This window comes from Bombina bombina, chromosome 5 (assembly GCF_027579735.1).
Source record: "Bombina bombina isolate aBomBom1 chromosome 5, aBomBom1.pri, whole genome shotgun sequence".
NCBI classification, from domain to species: domain Eukaryota; kingdom Metazoa; phylum Chordata; class Amphibia; order Anura; family Bombinatoridae; genus Bombina; species Bombina bombina.
In genome coordinates, this window is record NC_069503.1 from 40,968,985 (window position 1) to 40,993,802 (window position 24,818).

The window sequence follows — 24,818 nt, forward strand, 5'->3', positions numbered from 1 at the left end:
GGACTGGGGGTGGAAAACATGACAACATTTCTGACAGTGAGAATTAGTAGGAAGTACAATACCAATACTGCAGTATCCAATTTAACTTATATTTAAACAACTGATTTTAAACATTTCTTTCAGGAGAAAATATTGTTTCATATAAATGATAGAAAAAAAAGATTATAATATATTTGTAAAGTTGTGATATGGCCCCACTTAAATAGATTTTCTACCATTATGTTGTATAGATCTGGGAAGATTCATATTTAAGGGGCAATTATAAAACCCACGGAGCTAACTGTACTAAATGCTTTTGCTGGATCAATAGCACATATGTAATAACCTAATCAGCTGATCTGTATCACATGCAATGTAATTATAACACCCACAGAGCTAACTGTACTAAATGCTTGTGGTGAATCAATAGCACATATATAATAACCTAAACAGCTGATCTGTATCACATGTATTGTAATGTGTGCCTTTAATTATACCATACGTACAGTTAATCAGAACCATTATTTATTATAATCTCTCTAAACCATTTAATACTCTTTTTACAGACATGGTCAGAGCACTGAGAGATATCAGGTATTGATGTAACTGGAGTGAATAAGGGAACCTTCCTGAGCAATGACATTGGAGCCTGTTATCAGCATGAACTCATATGTGTTAGGTGAGTTAAATACCTATTATACTGAGTTTAATTACTAGGAAAATAGATCACTCATTAAACAAATATAAATTATTATATTTATATCTTCATCTTTTAAGTACATTTGTGTCAGTGACCGTTATAAAGAAGGAGCAACCCCCATTGAGCTGAGGAGGATGGTAAAAAATACTACTCCCCCTTCTGTCCTTTTAGACAGACCATGTCCAACAACTGCCTAACCTCACCCTCTGACCTGGTTCATTACTCAGAACACCTGCAACCTTCCCCGGTCCTGACCTGGCTCATGGAACATCCATAACTGCACTTATGCCTACCTTTTTATCATGTGTGGAACACCCACAACTCAGTCATTTAGTTTACTATGATGTAGTAATGTTTACATTCTATGTCATCCTTTTTTAATTTGTGATTTACAGGTAAATACATTTAATAATACAAAACGGAAGGCATTTTTGAGTATAAAAAATGTTTTTTTTTATTGAGATGGATTATATTATAATGAATAAACAGTCTTATTTTTCTTTATTCCATTTCTTTTTATGTAGACAAACACTTGAATAGTTCATATCCATCCTTCACTACAGGAAGCATCAGAATGATACCGCAAACTCCAAAAATCTTAGACACCAATGACTATTCACAAACATTGGGGATATCACAAAAGATATTTACAGATGATGGTGAATTGGCAGGAACTGGGCAGCAATCATTATGTACAGAGAGTAATTTAGTCATCAAACAAGAGGACGACATTTATGCCTTATCTAGTGAAATGATTATCCCAGAGGGTAAACCACACACATTTACTGAGTTTTCAAAACATATTAAAGAAGGGAAAAGTCTTCAGTCTAACCAAATGATTCATACAAAGGAGAAACCTTTCAAATCTACAGAAGGCAAGAAAAGCTTTAGATGGAAGTCTCAGCTACTAGAACACCAGAAAATTCACACAGGTGAGAAACCACACACATGTACTGAGTGTGGAAAATGTTTTACAGAAAAAAGTAGTCTGAAAACTCATGAAAGGATTCACACAGGAGAAAAGCCTTTCACATGTACAGAGTGTGGAAAAAGTTTTACAGTAAAAAGTAGTCTGAAAACTCATGAAATGATTCACACAGGAGAAAAACCGTTCACATGTACAGAGTGTGGAACAAGTTTTATACAGAAGAGTAATCTGCAAAAGCATGAAAGAAGTCACACAGGAGAAAAGCTTTTCACATGTACAGAGTGTAGAAAAAGTTTTACAGAAAAAAGTTATCTGAAAATGCATGAAAGGATTCACACAGGAGAAAAGCCGTTCACATGTACAGAGTGTGGGAAATGTTTTATACAAAAGAGTGAACTGAAAAGTCATGAAAGTATTCACACAGGAGAAAAGCCTTTCACATGTACAGAGTGTAGAAAAAGTTTTTCAGTAAAAAGTAGTCTGAAAAGGCATGAAAGGAGTCACACAGGAGAAAAGCCGTTCACATGTACAGAGTGTGGAAAATGTTTTATACAAAAGAGTGAACTGAAAAGTCACGAAAGGATTCACACAGGAGAAAAGCCTTTCACATGTACAGAGTGTGGAAAAAGTTTTACACAAAAGAGTGAGCTGAAAACTCATGAAAGGATTCACACAGGAGAAAATCCGTTCACATGTACGGAGTGTGGAAAATATTTTATACAAAAGAATGATCTGAAAAATCATGAAAGGATTCACACAGGAGAAAAGCCTTTCACATGTACAGAGTGTGGAAAAAGTTTTACACAAAAGAGTGAACTGAAAAGACATGAAAGGATTCACACAGGAGAAAAGCCTTTCACATGTACAGAGTGTGGAAAATGTTTTACAGTGAAGAGTAGTCTGAAAATACATGAAAGGACTCACACAGGGGAAAAACCTTTCACATGTACAGAGTGTGGAAAATGTTTTACAGAGAAGAGTAGTCTGAAAATACATGAAAGGATTCACACAGGAGAAAAGCTGTTCACATGTACAAAGTGTGGAAAAAGTTTTACACTAAAGAATAATCTGAAAACTCATGAAAGGATTCACAAAGGAGAAAAGCCTTTTACATGTACAGAGTGTGAAATAAGTTTTACACAAATAAATCATCTGAAAACTCATGAAAGGATTCACACGGGAGAAAAGCCTTTCACATGTACAGAGTGTGGGAAATGTTTTACACATAAGAGTTATCTGAAAAGTCATGAAAGGATTCACAAGGGAAGAAACCTTTCACATGTTTCAGGTATCACAAAACACCAAATATTTACACACAAATAAACTTTATATACACAGTGTACAAACCTTTTTACAATTATCCTAAAGAGGACAAACTCTCTAAATAGAAGCATCAAAAAGGATCCTATTGTAAATAATACTTTCTAATCCCAGTTATAAGAGCCCCAGATTGGAAGTGTTCTCCTGCTGTCCTTTGTTCCTCTATATATGTGCACCTCAGTTTCTCTCATATCAATGTGATAGAATACAAACACCACACAGGAATATGCAGATCTGTCCTGATACTGACCAGTTCACACAACCATTCACCACCAAAGCACCCCCAGTGTTGTTTATTAATATGTCAGTGTTAGGAGTTGCACATTTGATTTACATAGGGGAGAAAATAATTACATTTACAGAAAAAAGGAGTCTTTATATGAATAGAGTGTTAGAGAATTATATCAACAAGAACATCAGTCTCAAATGATTGACATCTGGGAGATATATTTAATGTGCACATCATGTGGATAAACCTTTTCTTATAGCAATAGATGCTTAGCATTGTACATGTTATATACTAGAGTAATTACTGAGAAAAAACTGATTTTATTTCATGAGACACAATATCAGTTTCCGGTACATACGTGATCATAATCAGTTTAATTTAAATGGCAACTATAACCTACATGTATACTGGGTATGTAATATGTATGTCATGTTCTGTAACTTGATATTATGTCTAAATAAAAAGAGAGAAGCGCTCAACCTGGGAACGAACAATAGCTTAATAGCTTGTTCTATGGCTAGTTACCACCCAAGAAGCAGCCTCTTTTTGCTCAACATGTGCCTTTCACAGAGAAGTTTCCTGAAGCATATCAGTCTGATCCGGACTTAACATTACAGTCCAGCCCTGAAATACCAGGCAATCCCTCTCTGAACGAGAGAAACAGTAAAAACCCCAGACGTACATTTCGGCCTATTGTGGGCCTCATCAGTGAGGAGCAGCCATATCCCTCTAGGCACACTGAGAAACGGGTCCACGTCTGGATTCCCGCAGAACACTTAGGGAGACTTCCATAAGTGTCATAATTTTGCATAAATAAAAAGAGAGAAGCGCTCAACCTGGGAATGAACAATAGCATAATAGCTTGTTCTATGGCTAGTTACCACCCTAGAAGCAGCCTCTTTTTGCTCAAAAAGAGGCTGCTTCTTGGGTAGTAACTAGCCATAGAACAAACTATTATGCTATTGTTCGTTCCCAGGTTGAGCGCTTCTCTCTTTTTATTTATGCAAATTATGACACTCGGGGAAGTCTCCCTAAGTTTGATGCAGGAGTTTGGTAACTGGTTTTAGGAGGGGGGTTTTCCTCTTTTTTTTTTCTCTCTCTCTCATTCTCCTGCCTCTTCTTGTCATAAAGGTATCTTTGGGCACCATTTTGTGACTAGAAATTGTGTTTGTAGAGTGAATAGAAATAATTTAAAATGAGTGAACAAATTAAATTTGCATCATGGAATGTAGGGGGGATCACGTCACCATGGAAAAGGAAAAATATTCTTAAACAATTAAAAAAATAAGCTATAGATATAGCAATGCTACAAGAAACACATCTCAAAGAACAAGAGATCAATAAACTCAAAACAGGGTGGGTGGGAGAGGTAGTTGCAACACCATGTGCGGCTAGGAAAAAGGGAGTGGCAATAATACTCAATAAAGATCTGGAATATAAAATTATAACAAAAGAATTAGACACAGAAGGAAGATTTATAATCTTGCAGATTAAAATAAAAGAAAGAATTTTAGTATTATGCAATATCTATGGCCCTAATAAACTAGATAAAGTTTTTGGAACGAAATACAAGTCAAATTAATGAATTTTAATACTGAGAATATAATCTTGGCAGGAGACTTAAATATGGTAATGCATACGACGATAGATAGGCTAAAAACATCAGAAAATAGAAATAGTAAACAAGAAGCTAAAATCTTAAAGGATGTATGTAAAAATTTAAGACTTAAAGATATCTGGAGGATACAAAACCCAGACACACAATGTTTTACGTGCATATCACATAGCCATAAAACTATGTCTGAAAACTGACACTTTCTTAATATCCGAAAATCTTCTGGGTACTGATATTCTGGCGGATATTAATGACATTATAATATCTGATCATGCCATCATCTCCCTTAAATTTCAGTTTGCCAAATTTAAAAGAGATCCTGCAAAATTATTTTTCCCCACATATCTCTATTGTAGTGTAAAATTCAGGGGATGAATTAAAAGAAAATGGAATGATTACTGCTATTTTAATAAAGAATATGAAAAGAAACATGAAATATTATGGGAGGCGTTTAACACTGTTATTAGAGGGGAAGTAAAGGCATATTTAGTCAAAAATAAAAGAATTGCACAACAGAAGAACCTCCAACTAGGAGTACAGGTTTGAAATTGCTATAATACTTATTTAAGTGACACCTCTAGAGACCTATGGGACAAATATATAAAAGCCAAACAGATAAGGGAAATTTTTCTCATCCAAAAATGAAGACAAGAAGAACTTAGAACAAGAGCGTTCTTCTACAGATATAGTGGAAGAGCAGGACATTTTTTTTTAGCAAATTTGGTTAAATTAAAGAAGAAAAAACGTGCTATAGAAGCAATCAAAGGGGGAAAAGGGAGATTGACAAAAATGGAAGTGTGACAGACCCTTCTGTCAGGACTGAAGGAGTTAATTGTGTTTAGCTAAGAAACTAATTTCTAAAGACAGGTTTTCTGGCCTCAGCTATTGTGTGCTATAATTACATTTAAGTAATAAACAGGCCATTGTTTAATCACCCTCAGAGAGCAGACGCTAGGTGATAAGACAAGCCAAATGTGTTTAAGTTGTTATCTGCCTAAGTAAAGTATTTAAGTAATGTAATTCTACTGTTTCATAAAAGGGTGTCTTCCCCTTTTTATCTAAATGTACAAGAGTCTTTCAACCCCCCCATCTGGGGTCAAACCTGTATAAATACTAGGCATCTAGCCTTTAATAAATGACATTCTGTTTTAAACCTGAAACTGGCTGGGTTGTGAATTGCTGATTCCCTATGCAGGACATTGTTCATCTGGTATTAACCCTTGGTACACTGTTGGTACCGTAACATTGGTGGCAGCGACGGGATGAACCTTATCGCCCAGAAGAGCAACTACACAAGCCAGTAACCTCAGGAAGAGGGGGATTATTACAATACTGACTAAGATGGAAAGAGTACCAGGAACAGAAGGAACCAATGGGCCCAGCATAGCAGACAGAACCCCTGAAGAAGCAAGCTTTGATCGGGCGGTTAAAATAAGACTGGCATATTATGGCCCCAACCCATCTGCGGAAATTATCGACCGGGTCATAGCAGCTGTGGAGGCCAACCTACTTCGCCAAAGCGGCGCTGCAGCAAACCCAGTGGAAAAGAGAAAAGTAAATTTTGCAGCTTTTAAAAACTTCCTGGAAACAGAAGGAGAGATTGATGGGTACCTTGCGGATTTTGAGAGGCAATGTGCACTACACAAGGTACCCGCAGAGGACTGGGTCACGATATTATCCGGAAAATTATCCGGCCGGGCCAGTGAGGCTTTTCGGGCCATTCCAGATGAGGAAGTCGGGGATTATAATACTGTAAAAGAGGCTCTGCTCTCCAGGTATGCGGTTACACCGGAGGCATACCGGAGGCGGTTCAGAGACACTGTTAAATTAGCTGGAGATTCCTACCTTGAGTGGGCATGTAAGGTGCACCGCACAGCAGCTCACTGGATAGCGGGGTGCCAAGCCGTATCTGGGGAAGAGGTGCTGCAGCTATTCCTGTTGGAACATTGCTTCGACAAGTTACCCGCAGGAGTTCGAGAGTGGGTTCGGGACCGTAAACCCTCCACCCTGCATGAAGCGGCTCGCTTGGCAGATGAGTATACGGATGCCCGCAAACTGGACACTGCTACCACTAAGCTGCTAGAGTGGAGTACAGATCCCCAGTCACCCCAGCAGCTGCCAGTTACCAACCCCCGGCGCACCGCTATACCACACGGCATCTGGCCACGAACTACCCTCAGAGAGCCCGGTTCAATTCGCGGGGCTACTCACAACCGATTCGATGCTTTGGATGTAAGCAACTAGGGCACAAAAGACCAGAGTGTCCCCTAAATGCAGCGAACCAAGCACAGTCCTGGAGAAGACCTGCCGGCGGAATCACACGTAACCCTCAGCCTGCAGCCCGCTACGTAGAGGCGCAAGAATGCTGGAGCATCCTACATGAGGCAGACCTTGTGCAAGCTGCCCACCGGAATAACCGGCAACTGGTTAAAGTGAATGGGAAGAAGGTCAGTGGTCTACGGGATACTGGTGCTACCATGACCTTGCTTCAAAAGAACTTGGTGTCTGAGAAACAGTACACTGGAGACACTGTGGCTGTGAGGGTAGCAGGGGGCGATGTGTTCAGCCTACCTGTTGCCAGGGTACATTTGGATTGGGGAGTGGGCGCTAGACCTGTGAATGTGGGTGTCAAGAAGGACTTACCTGCTGATGTTCTTCTTGGAAATGACTTGGCTCCCCTTGTTTCTGCCTATGCTCCCATGGGTCCCGCTGATGTTAACCCTGTGACTACCCGTGCTCAGATCCGTGCAGCAGAGACTGACCCCCCTGCTGCTAAGCCCCAGGACGCTGAGCTCAGTAAATCTCTATCCGCTATTGATACGTGGAAGTCCCGTTACAATGCGCTGATGAAGAAGAAGAGGAGCGCAGAGGAAAAAGCACGTTTAGAACGTGAATCTCTGCTAGACAAGCTGCACCGACAGACTGCAGAAAACACCAGCTTGAGAGTGGGACATGAAACATTAAAGACAAACTTAGCGACACTTGAGGAGAAGCTGACGCTGGCTCATAGTGAGGTGCAGCAACTCAAGGGCACCCTGTGTCAGTATGAAGGGATTGTGGATACCTATAAAGAGCAGGTACAGAAAACTCGTAAAGAAGCTGATGGGATTTTGAAGGACTGTTTAGCCCTAGTCTGGGCACTGAGGAAGTTGAACCCTTCTTTGTATGGACAGGAATTCTCTCTCATAACGGGAATACAGATGGATTGTCCTGGCAAACTGACATGCCTACCACCTCCTAGTCCGGTCATCCCCAGGTTGACCCGCCAAAGGGTCAAGCCGGGTCTGCCGGAGTGTTCCACAAGGGGGGAGATATGTGACAGACCCTTCTGTCAGGACTGAAGGAGTTAATTGTGTTTAGCTAAGAAACTAATTTCTAAAGACAGGTTTTCTGGCCTCAGCTATTGTGTGCTATAATTACATTTAAGTAATAAACAGGCCATTGTTTAATCACCCTCAGAGAGCAGACGCTAGGTGATAAGACAAGCCAAATGTGTTTAAGTTGTTATCTGCCTAAGTAAAGTATTTAAGTAATGTAATTCTACTGTTTCATAAAAGGGCGTCTTCCCCTTTTTATCTAAATGTACAAGAGTCTTTCAACCCCCCCATCTGGGGTCAAACCTGTATAAATACTAGGCATCTAGCCTTTAATAAATGACATTCTGTTTTAAACCTGAAACTGGCTGGGTTGTGAATTGCTGATTCCCTATGCAGGACATTGTTCATCTGGTATTAACCCTTGGTACACTGTTGGTACCGTAACAGGAAGAAATAAATAGAAGCATACATGAGCATTTTATATTTAAATGCTTTTTATTGAGTTTTACAAGGTTCACATGTTAACAAGTACAATATGAATCAGAAAACAGTCTTGAACAATTATAAAGTAAATGAAAAGAAAAAAAAAAGAAAGAAAAAGGAAAAAATACAAAAAATACAAAAAGTATATAAAAATAATATATATAACAAAAAAAAAAAAAAAAAAAAAAAAGGAAAAAAAAAAAAAGAAATTGTCATATTATTTAATTGTAATCTATTTAGAAGTTTGAGGAGTGTACTGTCCAGGGAGAAGTTGGGTTCCCTGCTCCTTTTAGGTAAGACTGAATGTATAGAAAGCTAAGTACCCAGAGGCTTTAAGCTGTGACTCAGGATGATATTACACTTTATGGTTATTTAATGTCCAGTAGAACCAAGTTGTATTGAACATCTCCCTAGTATCTAGAATCCAAGAGGCTGAATCATAGAACGTATAAGTGGTGGAAATCTTATTTTTAATCTCAACCCAGGCGGGGACTCCTGTCTTCCAGTGTCGTGCTATGCAGGTTCTGGTGATTGTACATAATATTTTGATAAGTGTATTAATCGCCTTATTGAATTTCTCTATATGTTCGTGTAAAAGAGCCTGAGCTATTGTGAGTTGGAAGTTCTCTTCTAACAAGGTACTTATAAGCTGGGATAGAGATTGCCAGATATTTTTTACCTCCTCGCAATCCCACCACATATGTCTATAAGTCCCATCTTTACCACATCCCCTATAACATAGTTTGCTTCCTGATTTTGTAATGTGAGATGTCTTTGTGGGTGTGAGGTACCAGCGGAATGCTGTTTTTATAGCATTCTCTCTTAGATCTGCGCTCAAGAGACCTTTGCATAGGGAACTAAGTATTTTATTCCAGTCCTCAATATCAAGACTCTTCCCTATGTCTTCTTCCCATCTAAATATGATGTTGTTCTTCAGATTGCTAGAGATACTTTGTATGTCTATGTATAGCTTGGAGATTGATTTATGTGGTCTGTCTGCCGAGTCAAGTATTCTTTCTATTGTGGTTTTGGGTTGTCGTGATGTGTTTGTGAGGTATTTACTTATAGATGCGGACAGTTGCAAATATAGATACCAGTGTAGTTTGAGGGGTTGGATACAGTCTTGCAGCTGTGTGTATGTGAATAACTTGTAACTGGTCACAACGTCTGCTACCCTATATAGAGCTTTATTCGCCCATTTGTCTATTGTACTATGTACTTCTTCTGAAAGTAATGCCCTAATCGGGATCTGGAGTGTAGCTGTAGGTAATAGGTTCTTATTTTTCCGTATGAAAAGTACATCCTGTTGTCTTGCCTCTGTAATAGGGGAGGAATAGGTGTTTTTTCTATGCGTCTCCCTACACCATAATAGTTCATCTTGAAATTTTTTGTTTTCTATATCTTTTTCTAGAGTGGTCCAGAGTATCTTAGTGGAATGTCTGCCTAGTAAGGCCGTTTGAGAGACTCTGGCAGCTTTGTAATAGTCTATTAAGTTTGGAATGCCTACCCCTCCTAGTTGTCTGTGTCGCGTAAGTATTTTAGATGAGATTCTAGGGGACTTCCCTCCTCTTATGAAGGCCACTATTTCTGTTTGTAGCATGTTTAGTTCTGTAGTTTGTATCTTAAGTGGTAATGTCCGAAATAGGTAGAAAAGCGAGGGAAGACATTCATCTTGACGGCAGAGAGTCTTCCGAACCAAGAAAATGAATGTTTTTTCCAGTTTGATAGATCCTGTCTGATAGTTTTTATCATTGGGATATAGTTATGTTTGTGTAATAATTCCAGGCGTGGTGTCAGGTTGACTCCTAAATATTTTAGAGAGTGTGTTGCCCATTTTAGATCAAAGTTTAATTCAATGTGTTTTTTCGTTATTTGTGGTAAGGCCAATGGCATTGCTTCACATTTGTCTAAGTTAATTTTATATCCTGAAATTTGGGAAAATGTGTCTAGTATGGAGTACAAATTCGGGAGCGAAACAAGCGGTCTGGTGATGGTCAGGAGAATGTCGTCGGCGAAGAGGGTCAGTTTGTAGTCAGTGTCCTTTACTTTAAGTCCTGTAATGTCTGGTGATAATCGTATCTTGGAGGCCAAAGGTTCAATGCATAATGCGAATAATAATGGCGACAGGGGGCAACCCTGCCTGGTGCCATTTAGAATCGGGAATATTCTCGATTTGTACCCAGAAGTTACCACCTGTGCAGTTGGCGTCGAGTATATCGCTTGAATCGCTGTAAGAAGTGGGCCTGTTAGTCCCATATGTCTGAGTAAGGCCATCATGTATTGCCAGTCAATTCTGTCAAACGCCTTCTCCGCATCTAATGAAAGAAGCAGAGAAGGCGTACCCGTCTTGTGTAGGTAGTCAATTATGAGCAACATCCGTCTTATGTTGTCAGGGGCTTCTCTGTCCTTTATAAAACCTACTTGGTCGGGGTGAATGAGAGAAAATATGGTTACAGAATGTAGTGATATGTGGTATTAGACTCTCCTTAAAAAGCTTATAGTAGTCTCCTGGGAAACCGTCCGGTCCTGCCGCTTTGCCTAATTTTAGTTCTTTAATCACCTGTGCTACCTCAGGCGCTGTCACGGAGGCCCCTAAGTGGTCTAGATCTGTTTTGGTGAATTTAGGTAATTGAGCTGTTTCAAGGAATGTCTCTGTCAACTTATCTAACTTTGGCGATCTAGACACTTTGTTCCCATCATATAATTTGCTATAATATAGGGCGAATTTGTCGACTATCTCTCGTGGGTGGGTTGTTAATTCTCCCTTGCTGTTCAGAATAGAGGAAATAGTCAATGTTTTATTTCGCTCCCGAATCTTGTGGGCTAAATACCTATCGGGTTTGTTGGCATATATGTAGTATTGGACTTTTAACCTCTGAATGGCTCTACATGCATCAGCTCTCTGGATCTTTGCTAATTCGGCTCTCTTTTGTTTTAAAGTGTTTAATAGGGATTGTTTCAATGACATTCTATGTTGTTTCTCTAAGCTTCCAATCTCCTGTTGGAGTTGGGTTGTCTGTGATCTTTTTTGTCTAAGATATGTTGATTTGTTCTGTATGAGAATCCCCCGTATGACTGCCTTATGGGCTGCCCATGTGTTTAACGGATTGTCTGTGGAGTCTATATTCAATTGCCAATATTCCTGTAGATGTTTCAATGTATTCTCATAAGTTTGTGGGTGTTTGAAAAAGCTAGAATCAAATGTCCAAGATTTTTCTCTCTTGACATCTTGTGTCCCTTCTAAATGGAGAGAGACTATTGAGTGATCTGACCACATACATGGCAGTATCCGTGATGATTGTAAGACAGGTTGAAGGATCTGACTGACATATATGTAGTCAATCCTGGTGTATATATTGTGTGCTGCGGAGTAGAATGTAGTGTCTGTTGTATCTCCATAAAGAGTTTGCCAAGTATCTATAAGAGCATGTGGTGCTAGTAGATTTTGAATGGTTTTGACCGTATGATTGTGTCTTTGTTGTTTTTTGGTCAGTGTGTGTTGTGGAGTAGTCTTGAATTGTGACATGCAAATATTAAAGTCACCTGCTAGTATGAGTTTATGGTGTGACCAGTCTGTGAGTAAATAGGTAATTTGTCTAAAGAACTGTTCGTGTTTTTCATTGGGGGCATATATATTGCAGAGCATCACATTAACTTTATCTATCTGTCCTACTACTATTAAATATCTGCCTTCCTCATCAGCTATCACTGTATCGTGAGTAAATTGTAGACTTGAATGGATGAGAATAGACACTCCTCGTTTTTTAGTGGAAGTGGTTGCGTGATAATGCTGGGTAAAATATCTAGACCAATATCTAGGTATCTGGCCCTTAGGAAAGTGGGTTTCTTGTAAAAAAAGAATATTGGCTCCCATTTCCGTGTATTGTGTAATTGCCATTTTTCTTTTGACGTCAGAGTTAAGGCCCCTGACATTATGTGAAATGATCTTGATTTTTGGTGACATTATGTGTTGATTATGTTTGATGGGTATGGACTGTCCCCTCCCCTAATACCTGTGTAGTTAGCTGGGTAGAGCAACAGGACAAAGTAACACTTACAGTTCCCCAACTTCTCCTCACGACTCAATGAGATGTGTATCCGGGTGAGACCGGAAGTACATTTAGCATTTTCATATGACAATGTTATAGAAAAATCATACCTGAAAAAATGAAAAAAAAAAGAACAGACACAATAATGAAAATAAAAAGAAAACAATAACAAATGAAAATTACATCCTATCATAACGTCTCTCAGTCTACAACAATTTGAGAGCAGCTCATGTAGGTGTGCAGTAACGGTGCGACTATTAGAAATATGGTTTTATAACTAAGAATGGGTGGGATTAATAACAATAAGCCCCTTTCGTGAGAGGAGGATTAAGAAAAGGAAAATTCCCCCACCAATAACAAGCTACCAACATGAATTGCTCCACATAAAGTTTCAACCAGTATATAACAGTACATCATAACCTGTATTAACTAAAGTTTATTTTCAGAACTTTAACTTCAACAATAAAACTTCAATGTCCTGTGTTCATATATTTGTTAAGTGTCCAGGAGAGTTGATGCCCTTTAGTGCAAATGCATCAGTACAACAGTTCACCTATCACTTCCTCTAGTTGGTTTGTCCGGCCTCTCCATAACCCCAGTCCCCTCACTTTCACGAACCTCAAGAGTGTATTAAAGTTATACTTATCTGCTATTGAGGGTCGTCTTAAGGCCGATTCAATTCTTTGCAAACTTGTTTTACAAGCTTGTCAAGTGTCCATTATCAGTGGAAAACAGAAGAGTAGGTCTTCCTCTAGTCTATGGTGGCATTGCTTGTTTCTTTGCATCTTAGGTCCTTTGTTTCTTCTTTGGGATCTTTGACCATGTTTTTTGTAGCTGTTTGTTTTGCTGCTGCGGCGTGTCTTGGGGGTCCGATTCCTGACCCAGGGTCGGGGGGGTAATCCGTAGTCTTTGGCATATGTCTGGAATCTCCTGAGGGTCCTTAAGAATCAGGGTTTTATTTTCAAATAAGATATTGAGTGAGAAGGGGAACCCCCATCTATATGGGATTTGGTTTTTCCTCAGAAGTGAGGTGAGGGGTCTCAGTTCACCTCTTCTCTGCAGCGTTCTCAGGCAGAGATCCTGATAGAATTGAATGACATTCCCCTGGAATTTGAATGTCGGATTTTTTCGCGAGGCTGCTAGTATCTCCTCTCTTTCCTGATATCTTAGCATTTTGATTATTATGTCTCTCGGGGGGTCATTGCCTTTAGGCTTAGGTCTGAGAGCCCGGTGTGCTCTTTCAGTCTCAAATTTCTCCTCTTCAGATCTCCCTGTGATGCTATGAAATAGCCGTAATAGATAGTCTGTTAACTCTGGTGTAGTTATTGTCTCTGGGACCCCCTTTAATCTCACATTGGATCGCCTATTGCGATTTTCCAGATCCTCCAACTTATCATTGATGTCTTCAATTTCTTGTTGCTGGGAAGATATTTGTTTGGATAGTGTATTGACTTCCTCTATCACATTATCGGTGGTTTCTTCAAGGGAATTCACTCTGACTCCCAAGTCTGTTACATCTTGCTTGATATCAGATAAGCTGCTCATTACAGTATTTTGCATAGTTTCCATCCTCTCTAGCAGTCTTTCAAAATTGGAGTTAAGATCTTGTTTAGAGACCAGGTTAGCTAAATCAGTTTTAGTAAGAGGTGTTAGTTCTGTATTTTGCTCTTGAGACCCTGTATCTGAGTCTCCATCACTCCCTTGTGAATCTGCTTGCCTTTCTGTAAGCTTCTCCACCTTGGAGGGTTTAAAAAAAAGATTTGCTGTAGCTTGTTTAGTTAGCGGTGCAGTTTTTGTGTTTTTCCTGCCTGCCATTTTTGCTCTCTCTTGCCCTCTCTTAGCTAGTGAGATGAAGGTTGTGAATAAAATAAGCGTTCCAAAGTTTCTTCTCCCTATGACTCCATTAAACAGCTCTCAACAGTGTCATGTCTGTGTGGGTTACTGTGGATCGGTTGTCACTGGTGCTGATAATTACCTTGTTGTATATATTGCCTTATCTTTCATGTATATATTTTAGCTGCTAGTGGCAGTTAAGATCTTTGAATCTTTCTCAAGATGTGCTGCTTTTAGGCATGTTGCACATCGCTGTTGCGTGCTGTAAGCGCCTCTCAGGCCTCCTCCCCTGTAATTAATACTGCGTGTCAATGGCTGCTTGTCTATTTGGGCCGCAACAAAGGAGCTGTCACCCCGGGGCAGGTATCGGTAAGGTCTGCCTGTGATCTTCTCCCCCTCCCGATTATTTATAAATATGCTCTGCCCGGTAGTTTGTAAGTAGAAAGTTGACCCCGGTTACCTCCTGTGTAGTTTTTATTCCGAGAGCCGCGCACATGGCTCTGCAGGATGGTGACCGGGATCCGTTTCGTGTCGGGACTTTCTTTCAGCGTCTGCCCCTTGATGTCTTAGATGATGAGCTTCTTTTAGTTCAAGAAAGGGCCCCCTGTAGGTCCTCACGCCATCTTAGTGTTCAATATTGCACGGAGCTGTTGTATTAGGCGTCCATTCCCTTGCCCTGCTAGGCTCCGCCCCATACATGAGCATTTTAAAAAGACCTATACTACTGATAACATTAACTATGAAGATAAATTAGAATTCTGGGATAAAATTAGGCTACCGGTGATAGATAAAGAAGGATTAGAAGAATTAAACAAACCAGTAACACAAGAAGAAATAAAAAAAAAGCAATAGATAGAACAGCAACAAATAAATCACCAGGTCCTGACCAGTTACCAATAGAATTATATAAACTAATAAGTGAAGAAATAACCCCTACATTGGAAAGACTTCAACATGATATTTATAAAGAATGAAATGCACTCTAAATACTTTACAGCATCATTAATTTCATTAGTTCTTAAAAAAGAGAAGGATCCATAAGAGATGGGATCATACAGACCCATCTCATTATTAAATAATAACTATTCAATATTTATGATTGTTATTGCACAGAGATTGAAGAAAGTGATGGCTTCTTTAATACACAGAGACCAAGTGGGCTTTATGCCTAATAGGAGTTCAACAACTAATTTGAGGAAGTTACAATTAATAATTGATTATTATTGGAACCAAACTAAAAAGGAAGTTAATAGAAAACAAGCAGATGTAGCAATTACATCTATTGATGCAGAAAAAGTGTTTGATATGATCACATGAGATAATTAATTTACAACAATAGAAAAATTTGAGATTACGGGTCCCTTCCTCAGTTTGGTCCAATTGATTTATAAGGAACCAATGGCTACGATTGTAGTAAATGGCAATATGATACCTAGTTTTGTACTGCAAAAAGGAACTAGACAGGATTGCCCTTTATCGCCATATCTATTTAATCTAGCTATAGAGCCTCTTGCCATCCTTTTGAGAAAAGAAATTGAGGGGGTCTGGTTACGGAAAAGAAGAGTCACTTTATTATTATACGCAGATGATCTATTGTTTTTTATAAAAGACACAAAGAAAAATATCCCTATCTTAATTCAAATATTAGAAAACTTCAATAGGTTTTTGGGGTACAAAGTCAATATAAACAAATTGGAGATTCTCTGGTTATATAAACAGAAAGATAGCTACAAGAATCCGCCGTTCAAAAAAGCAAAAGAAAAATTGAAATATTTAGGTATTACTCTAGCTAGGGATCCAGATAAGTGGTATGTATTAAACTATCCTCAAGTATGTACAAAAATGACCAAAGATTTGACAAGATGGGAAAAGTTTCCATTGAATCTTACAGGTAAACTCAATTTAATTAAAATGGTAGTATTCCCTAAAATTTTGTATCTTCTACAAAATTTACCGATTTTTATTAAATCAAAGGATCTCAAAATGTTTAAACATAACTGTATAACATTTTTGTGGGGTAAAAAACGTAGAGCTCTTTCCATTCAAAATTTGATGCTGCTAAAGTCAGGGGGAGGTCTAGCTTTCCCAGATCTAGAAATTTACAATCTAGTATGTATGGGGAAAATTGTACTGGAATGGCTGACAGAAGTAAATTATTACGCATTGACGGAAGTGGAAGAACAATTAGTTGCTCCATATGCTCTGAAGGCCCTTGTTCATTGTAGGGAAAAACTGCCAGAAAAGATCAGATCCCTAAAAACGATAAAAAATGTGATCTATGCTTGGCATAAACTATTAAAAATATTAAAAATGAATCAAAGATATTCAAAATACTTGACAATAAGGGGAAATCCAGAGTTTATACCGGCATTAGATTTTAAAGCATTTAAGAACTAAGGGCTTAATATACATATATCAATTAAGAGATAATGAAACCAAAGGCTGTAGAACTTTTCAGGATTTAAAAAATGAATTTGGAATTCCCAATCAAAAAATTTCTGCGTATCTGCAAATAAGACATTTATTGGATTGAATAAATAAAGATGATATAGAGGATAAATGGGGAAATTTAAATTCAGTAATAAACCTTTATAAACAAGGTAACCACTCCATCTCTTTTTTCTATAAAACAATTAAAAAGTTCCAAGAGGTGACAAGAATAGGAGCATTAGCGTCTAGCTGGAATCAATCAGTAGAGAGACTGCAAAAAAGTTTAGATCTGGTGGATAGAGCGACGATATCAGTCGCCTGGAGAGAATCGCATATTAAATTAGTGAATAAAGCTTATATCACGCCAGCAATGAAAGCAAAATAGGATAAATCAGCAATCAATAAATGTAGTAGGCCATTGGCAGATTTAGACCATTGTATGTGGAGCTGTCCAAAAATTAATACATTTTGGTGCAAAATGAATTATTGGTTAAATAAAATGAATCAAGAAGAGATCAAGCTGGATAGAGAGGAGGATATTGTCTTTATGTATAAAACACCCGGACATCGGGTTCATTTTATATTTGTAAATACAGTTATATTGATTGGGAGATCATTTATTCTGAAGCAATGGAAAGCAAAAAAAGGCCCCAACCTGACGGAATGTATCAATAAGCTTAAACGACAACTGATAGTGGAACAATATGATACGTCGGTTAATTCAGAAACCCAGGTTAAGCGTTTTATTAGTAAATGGAAAAAGTTTATTCAGGCATTATCTGAACAAATTCGAGTGCTCTATCCTCTAAGAGAATCAGATAATAATTAATGCAATTGCAAGAAATGAATTTCCTAATTTGATATAAGCCATGGGGCTTCGAGGAATGCAAACACAGGAGTGGAGGGAGAGGAGCGAGAGAGAGGGTGCTTTTTGTTGTTGCTATTTCTTTTAAGGTGTGGTTCAAACTGGGGAATCCAATGCAACCTAGAACATAGATTAGTTAATCAAGGAAAAGTAATATAACAATATATGCAAATGTTATATACAAATGTAAGTCCAATAAAGTAACGTCTCTAAGTTAAATTTTGTGTGATGTAACAAATGTTTTGGTAGGATTTTTTCTTTTTTTTTTGATAATCTGTATATTGTATATTGTTTTATTGCCAGGCAGCCGGTCTACAGTGGACTATGTGTTGTTTGTTATTTGTATTTTCTCCTTCTGGTTGTTTTCTTTTTTGTGTTGGTTGTATTGGAATCAAATAAAAAGATAAATTTAATAATAAAAGTGTGATGCAGGAATTCAGACGTGGACCCGTTGTTCAGTGTGCCTAGAGGGTTATGGCTGCACCTCACTGACGAGGCCCACAATAGGCCGAAACGTACGTCTGGGGTTTTGCTTTTTCTCTCGTTCAGAGAGGGATTGCCTGGTATTTTGGGGCTGGACTGTACTGTGAAGTCAGGATCAGACTGATATGCTTCAGGAAAGTTCTTCTCTGGGAAAGGCACATGCTGAGCAAAAAGAGGCTGCCTCTTGGGTGGTAACTAGCCATAGAACAAGCTATTATGCTATTGTTCGTTCCCAGGTTGAGCGTTTCTCTCTTTATTTATTGATATTATGTCTGTTAGATGTTTTCATGTTAGTTAGAAGCCACAAGAACTGATAATAGCACATACTGTATATATAAAGGGAACATTATATGTCTGATAAATCCCTTTGTACCAAGAGCACAAGTGTTAGGTATATTTATACCATTGTGTGCATATATCATGTAATGCTGCTTTTTACTATATAATGATATACAATGTTTTTTCATGCAAATAAAAATTATTGTAATCCAGACCAGTATTTTGTGTTTTTTGTCTAATTAAAAACACAATATCACAGAATAATTAGGAAAACATCATCAAAGACAGAAGCCAAATCTGACAGTGAAAGTTAAAGGGCCACTGTAAGTAAATATTTTCTATGCCTGTTACTAACTAACTACCCCAAATACGCTTTTTATCAATAGCATTTCATTAACATATCTCTACCGTATATCAGAAATCTTGTCTGCAAATTTAATTGTTTTCCAAACCCACTCCGTGGGTATCCTTTGCTCTGTACCAGTCCGTTTACAATACCTAGGTTTCAAAATGGCACTTTAAACACAAAGTTATTGGTTTAAGTATTTTTAACATGCAGTGCTGAAAATAGTGGGCAGGATAACGTGACATCATCAGTGAATAAAATATATAACTTTTAGAACGTTATGAAACTTCGTTTTGGAGAAAATATAGGTCAGTAGGTTTTAATTAATGTTTATTAACTTTAATATGTTAGTTGTTTAGCTTAAAAATTATAACAGAAAGTAATCCTTTAAACGCTGATAATTCAGCAATTTTACCTAACTTTCCAATTCTCTTCTATTATCTAATTTGCTTTGTTCTTTTGGTATCCTTTGTTAAAGAGTAAACATAGGAGGCTGATATTATATGAGCTAAGGGGCGTGCACGTGTATTTACCACTCTGTGCAGCAGTGTTTGTAACTATGTATAACATTGCTATAAATGTTCTTCCAAACTCTACTCTCTGAAGATACGTGCACACTCCTGAGCTCACCTAGGATTACTCTTTAACAGCAGTGGGTCTGCTGTATTGATTCTCTGTTAAAGTAAGATTATCTGTTTAAGTTTTATAGTTAGCTAACCAATCTAATTTATAAATATTTTGTTTTTCAAGGGTTGCATTTTTAAAAAAAGAAAAACATTTTATTTCTTCCATTCCATTTTTGTTTGTTTCCTGTGTGGTTAATTAGGGGAGGGGTTATTTTCACCTGTGTGGGCCTTGCAAGCCTATAAATTTAGCACATTAACTCAGTTGAGCTTGCTCTAAGTGGGTCTGCTGTATTGATTCTCTGTTAAAGTAAGATTATCTGTTTAAGTATTATAGTTAGCTAACCAAGGTAGTTAGGCAAACAAGGGTTTGTAGTAACCAAGGGAAATATAATTATTTTATACTTTTAAGTTAAATATTTCAGCAAGAATGTGTGAGAATCTTATTCAGCGTACAGCTTGCCATATGTTTGCATCACTGGAGCAGCCACTTCAGGGATTATATGTTTGTGGTAAATGTGAGCATATTGTCTCTTTAGAAACTCATATTGGAGTTCTGGAGGAACAAATTGCAACACTGCATGAAATTCAGACACTTGAAAGGGAAATGGATAGGACTGAGCTAATTGTTAATGGTTCTAGCAGTAGGAATGGGGAGGATTCAGATGAGGGGACTCCAGGATGTAGCTGGGTCACAGTTAGAGGGCGAAGTAAAGGTAAGAGGAAGAGACAGGCCAGTTCTGAGCTGGTACACCCCAACAGATTTGCCAGATTAAGTGAAGATGTTGGGGATATCAGTTCAGGGGTGGCAGTGTCAGAGAGGGCTGGTTTGCCTACTATAGTGAACAGTCCTTTAGCTGTGGAAGAGCAGCATACTATGGTGGGCAGTCCTTCAGACATGGTAGAGGGGCATACTATAGTTAACAGTCCTTCAGTCATGGAAGAGGGGCATACAAGTCAGGGCCTGAGACAGATGTTGGTGGTAGGAGACTCTATTATTAGGAAGGTTGATAGGGTAATTTGTCATCCAGACCCTTTAAATAGAATAGTTTGCTGTCTTCCAGGGGCTCGTGTTAGGCATATTGTGGAGCGTATTAATAGATTGTTAGAGGGATGTGGGTCTGATCCTGCAGTCATGGTGCATATTGGTACCAATGAAGGAATCGGCGGTAGATGGAGAGTCTTAAAAAATGACTTCAGGGAGTTAGGTAGCAAGCTTAAAGCAAGGACCTCCAAAGTAATATTTTCTGAGATATTACCAGTGCAGTGTGCTAATTCAGTAAGGCTGAAGGAGCTAAGGTCTGTTAATTCATGGTTAAAAACATGGTGTAAAAATGAGGGGTTTGACTTTTTAGAGCACTGGGCTGACTTTTCACTTGGGTACAATTTGTACAGTAAGGATGGATTGCATCTGAATGACATGGGTGCAGGTGTGTTGGGGGAAAGGATGGTAGCATGTTTAGAGAACCTTTTAAACTAGGCAAAGGGGGGGAGGGTCAGTTAGAACACAATAGAATAGAGAGATCAGTCTGTGAATCTGTCAGTCCTTTAATATCTCAAGGAAGAGATGACTTAAGAAATGTCACATTAGAAAGTATGGAGGAAAGCACACCAAGTATCAGCAGAAAGCGCATGAAAATTAAATGTATGACAACAAATGCAAGAAGCATGACAGATAAAATGGGGGAGCTGACGCTCTTAGTTGCAGAAGAGGACTATGATGTTATCAGTATAACTGAAACTTGGTGGGATGATTCACATGACTGGGCAGTTAACTTAGAGGGTTATACTTTATTTAGGGGGGACAGAAATATAAAAAGGGGTGGAGGAATCTGCATGTATATTAAACCTAACCTTAAACCTACAATAAGGGAAGATATATCTGATACAGGCGACAATGTAGAGACCCTGTGGGTGGAAATAAAGAGTGGGGGGAAAAATCCTAAAAAAATATTACTAGGAACATGCTACAAGCCCCCCAACATTAGTGACCTGGAGGAAACTCAAATACTAATGCAAATAGGTAAAGCTGCATATAACAGTGCTGTAATTATGGGAGATTTTAACTACCCTGATATAAACTGGGCCGATGAAACTAGTAATTCAGCTAAGGGGGATAGATTTTTAAAAGTTCTCAGGTATAACTTCTTGTCACAATTAATAGAGGAGCCAACTAGGAGTAACACTATATTGGATTTAGTGCTATCAAATAATACAGATATAATATCAAACATAGAAGTCAAAGAACATTTGGGTAACGGTGATCATAACATGGTCACATTTGAAATTTCTTTTCATAAGCAGTGTCTTAAAGGTTTAACCAAGACTTTTAATTTTAAGAAAGCAAAATTCAACGATTTAAGGAAATCATTAAATAATATAAATTGGGACAAAGTATTCTCTAATAAAAATACAGAGGATAAATGGATAATGTCACGAATGTCTCAGGATTCAGCTGCTAAGGAGTTAACTTTGTGTAGCTTGGACTCAAAACAGTTATTTGTTTTTCAAGAAGAATTGTGTTTGTGTCCTCTTTGAAGTGCCAGGAGCATCATAAATGCTTGGCAGTGTAAACAGGACAGACTTTTATGGCCTAAGCTGTCAGCAGCAGGGCATGATGTAGAACAGGGCCCCCCAGCACATCTCCTGAGGAGGTCAATAAAGGGACATGGGTTATGTATATATGTGTGTTAAAACTGCTATACCCTTAAAGGAAGGTAAATATGACAACCTATGGCATATTTGATATCAAACCGATTCTCCCAATAAAACTAAAAGGTTCTAGATATGTAAATATAGAAATTTCTTACCTAGCAGAAATTATACTGGATTGTATAATTTCAGGCAAGAAATTAGTCTATTGGATGTCATAAAGACAGGGGGGTTTCTTAGCCCGCCCAGGAGGGTGTGGTTAAGCAACTTGATCTCTGAAAAGTAGGGTTTAAGAATCTTATTTTTTAACAATAAGATTGTCATTCTTACAAGGGGAGCTGCTGTACAGAAGTAAGGAGCCATCTTTTTCATGCCAGCCCCTGGCGCATATCTTGAAGACTAGGAAAGTATTCAATTCTGTTTTTCTCCTTTTTATTTTAAAATACTGTTTGCGTGTGTAATTTTATTTGTAACAACTTTTTATTAATAATGCATTGTGCATAATATTTTTGGCATAATAAATAATTCCTTTATTAAGTTTGGCCTTTGTCTAATAATTGAACCACGTTACTGAAAGAGACTGGAATATTAGAACTGTATAATTTAGGTTATTTTCTGCTAAATTGTATTTCTAGAGTTAATGTGTAAAGTCTGGGTTTTTCCTTAGAATTTTCCCTTTAATAAATTTTAAGTTGTGGCAGTATTTGAGCTATAGGATTGATAGTTTATTGTGGGTGGCATTAAAAGGGAGTGTTGGGCATTTCTCTTACGTCTAGTACAGATTAAGGGAGTGCGGTTAACTCTTGCACCCACTAAACTGAATCACAAGCTTGCCTGGTGTGGCTAGATTGTGACCTTTTGGTGACAGAAAAGGGGGCTGATAACCCTTTCTGTGCCAAATAAGTGACTGGCGCAGGGTTGGATAACCTTAGTTCATCACAAATTGGTGGGCAGCGGTGTAGATAATTTTTTTTATTATTAGATTTTAGTGCTTGTGGATTTGCTAGTGTGAAAATCCCGGTACTAAAAGAAATTGTTTCTTACAATTTCCAAAGGCTAAAACTCAGTGCATTATATAGTCACACATTGCAAACAGTCCCCTTCCCTATTCTCTGTTTTTCTTTTCTATTTTATTTTTGCTATGGAGGCATACGAGCAGCGATCTAGAGAGGCACTTATACTCCTATGCCAGGAGCGGGATATTCCAATACGTTCAAAGATCAAAGATTTACTAATACAAGCTCTTGTTGAATATGATAACAGCCATATCACACCAGTTGAAGTCTCAGGAGAGATGTCTGCAGCTGTGGGCGGTGATTCATCAGGATCTGGGGATCCATTGGACTGTTATTTTCAAACTGTTCTTAAACATATGGGCTCAGTGGATGCAAGTTTGCGCATGGAACTGATTACAAAGTTTTATGAAAGACAGGCTGCTGTGGCTGAGAGACAGGCGTCTCTGGCAGCTGAGAGAGAGGCTCTGGCAGCTGAAAGACAGGCTGCTGAACGACAGGCGGAGAGAGAGTATCAACTACAGCTTGCACGGTTGGAGAGAGGGATGGTCTCACCTGTTGTTAGTGAACCTAGAGACCCCCCTGCTCCCAGAGTGCGTGCAGAGAATTTTGCCACCCTGGAGAAAGATGGAGATGTGGATGTATTCCTGTGTAGCTTTGAGAAAGTTTGCAGACAGTTCCAGTTGCCAAGGGAGCAGTGGGCCAAGTACCTTACCCCTGGCCTGAAAGGTCCTGCACTGGAGGCGTTTGCTGAACTACCCCCAGAGTTTGATCATTAAAGCTGCACTACAGAGGAGATACAATCTTACTCCTGAGGTGTACTGGAAAAAATTCCATTCTCTGCAGAAAGGTTTGTCAGAGAGCTATATTACAGCTGTTGGGAACTTGAGGACAGCCTTTAAACAGTGGGTCAGAGGATTAAAAGTTGCCACTATGGAGGAGCTGGAAGATTTGATGGTGAAGTAGCAATTTATGCAGCTGTGCCCAGCCGGAGTTCAAGAATGGGTTTTAGATCGGAGGCCCATAACAGCATTGGAAGCTGGTGAGCTGGCTGATTTTTACACAGCTAACAGGTCTCCAGAGAATGGGAGGAAATCCTTTTCTAAGGGGGGATCCACCTGTAAAGGAGCTGCTGCATGACCCCCCTTCACAAAGCCTGCTGTGCCTTTATCCAGTGTGTCTACTCCCTCTGGGAAAGGAGGGGCGAGTGCTGCATCTGGGCAGGTGGATACCCGCAGATGTTTTGTTTGCAACAAAGTGGGCCACATCAGCTCCACTTGCCCAGAGAGGATTAACTTGGGGCAATCAGCTGGAGGGAGTAATCCCTCAGAAGTACCAGCATCTGTTTTGTTTGTTACCTGTCCAGAGGAAAACAACCATGAGAACTTGCAACCTGTGACTGTTGGAGACAAGGTAACCTTAGGGCTAAGGGACACGGATGCAGAAGTGACTATGGTGCATCCAAAGCTAGTGAACTCTGAGAACATTATCCCTGGAAAGACTCTAGCAGTTAAAGGGATTGGGGGAGTGAAACTTGCAGTGCCTATGGCACGTGTATATCTTGATTGGGGAGTGGGGAGAGGTTTAAGAAATGTGGGGGTATCTGAAAATATTCCTAATGATGTTTTACTGGGTACTGATTTGGGTAGATTGTTATCTCTTTATGTGCCTGAC

General features: G+C 38.7%; 1 protein-coding gene across 1 annotated transcript in view; it reads left to right on the forward strand.

The window, feature by feature from the left end:
• Positions 1-529: 529 nt before the first annotated feature.
• Positions 530-24,818, forward strand: part of LOC128659788 (zinc finger protein 585A-like) — a 168,798-nt gene continuing 144,509 nt past the window's right edge. The window contains exons 1-2 of the mRNA XM_053713359.1: positions 530-658; positions 1,204-2,850. Coding sequence (XP_053569334.1) covers positions 616-658; positions 1,204-2,850 — 1,690 coding nt within the window. The 5' untranslated portion in view covers positions 530-615. The remainder of the gene's footprint in view (positions 659-1,203; positions 2,851-24,818) is intronic.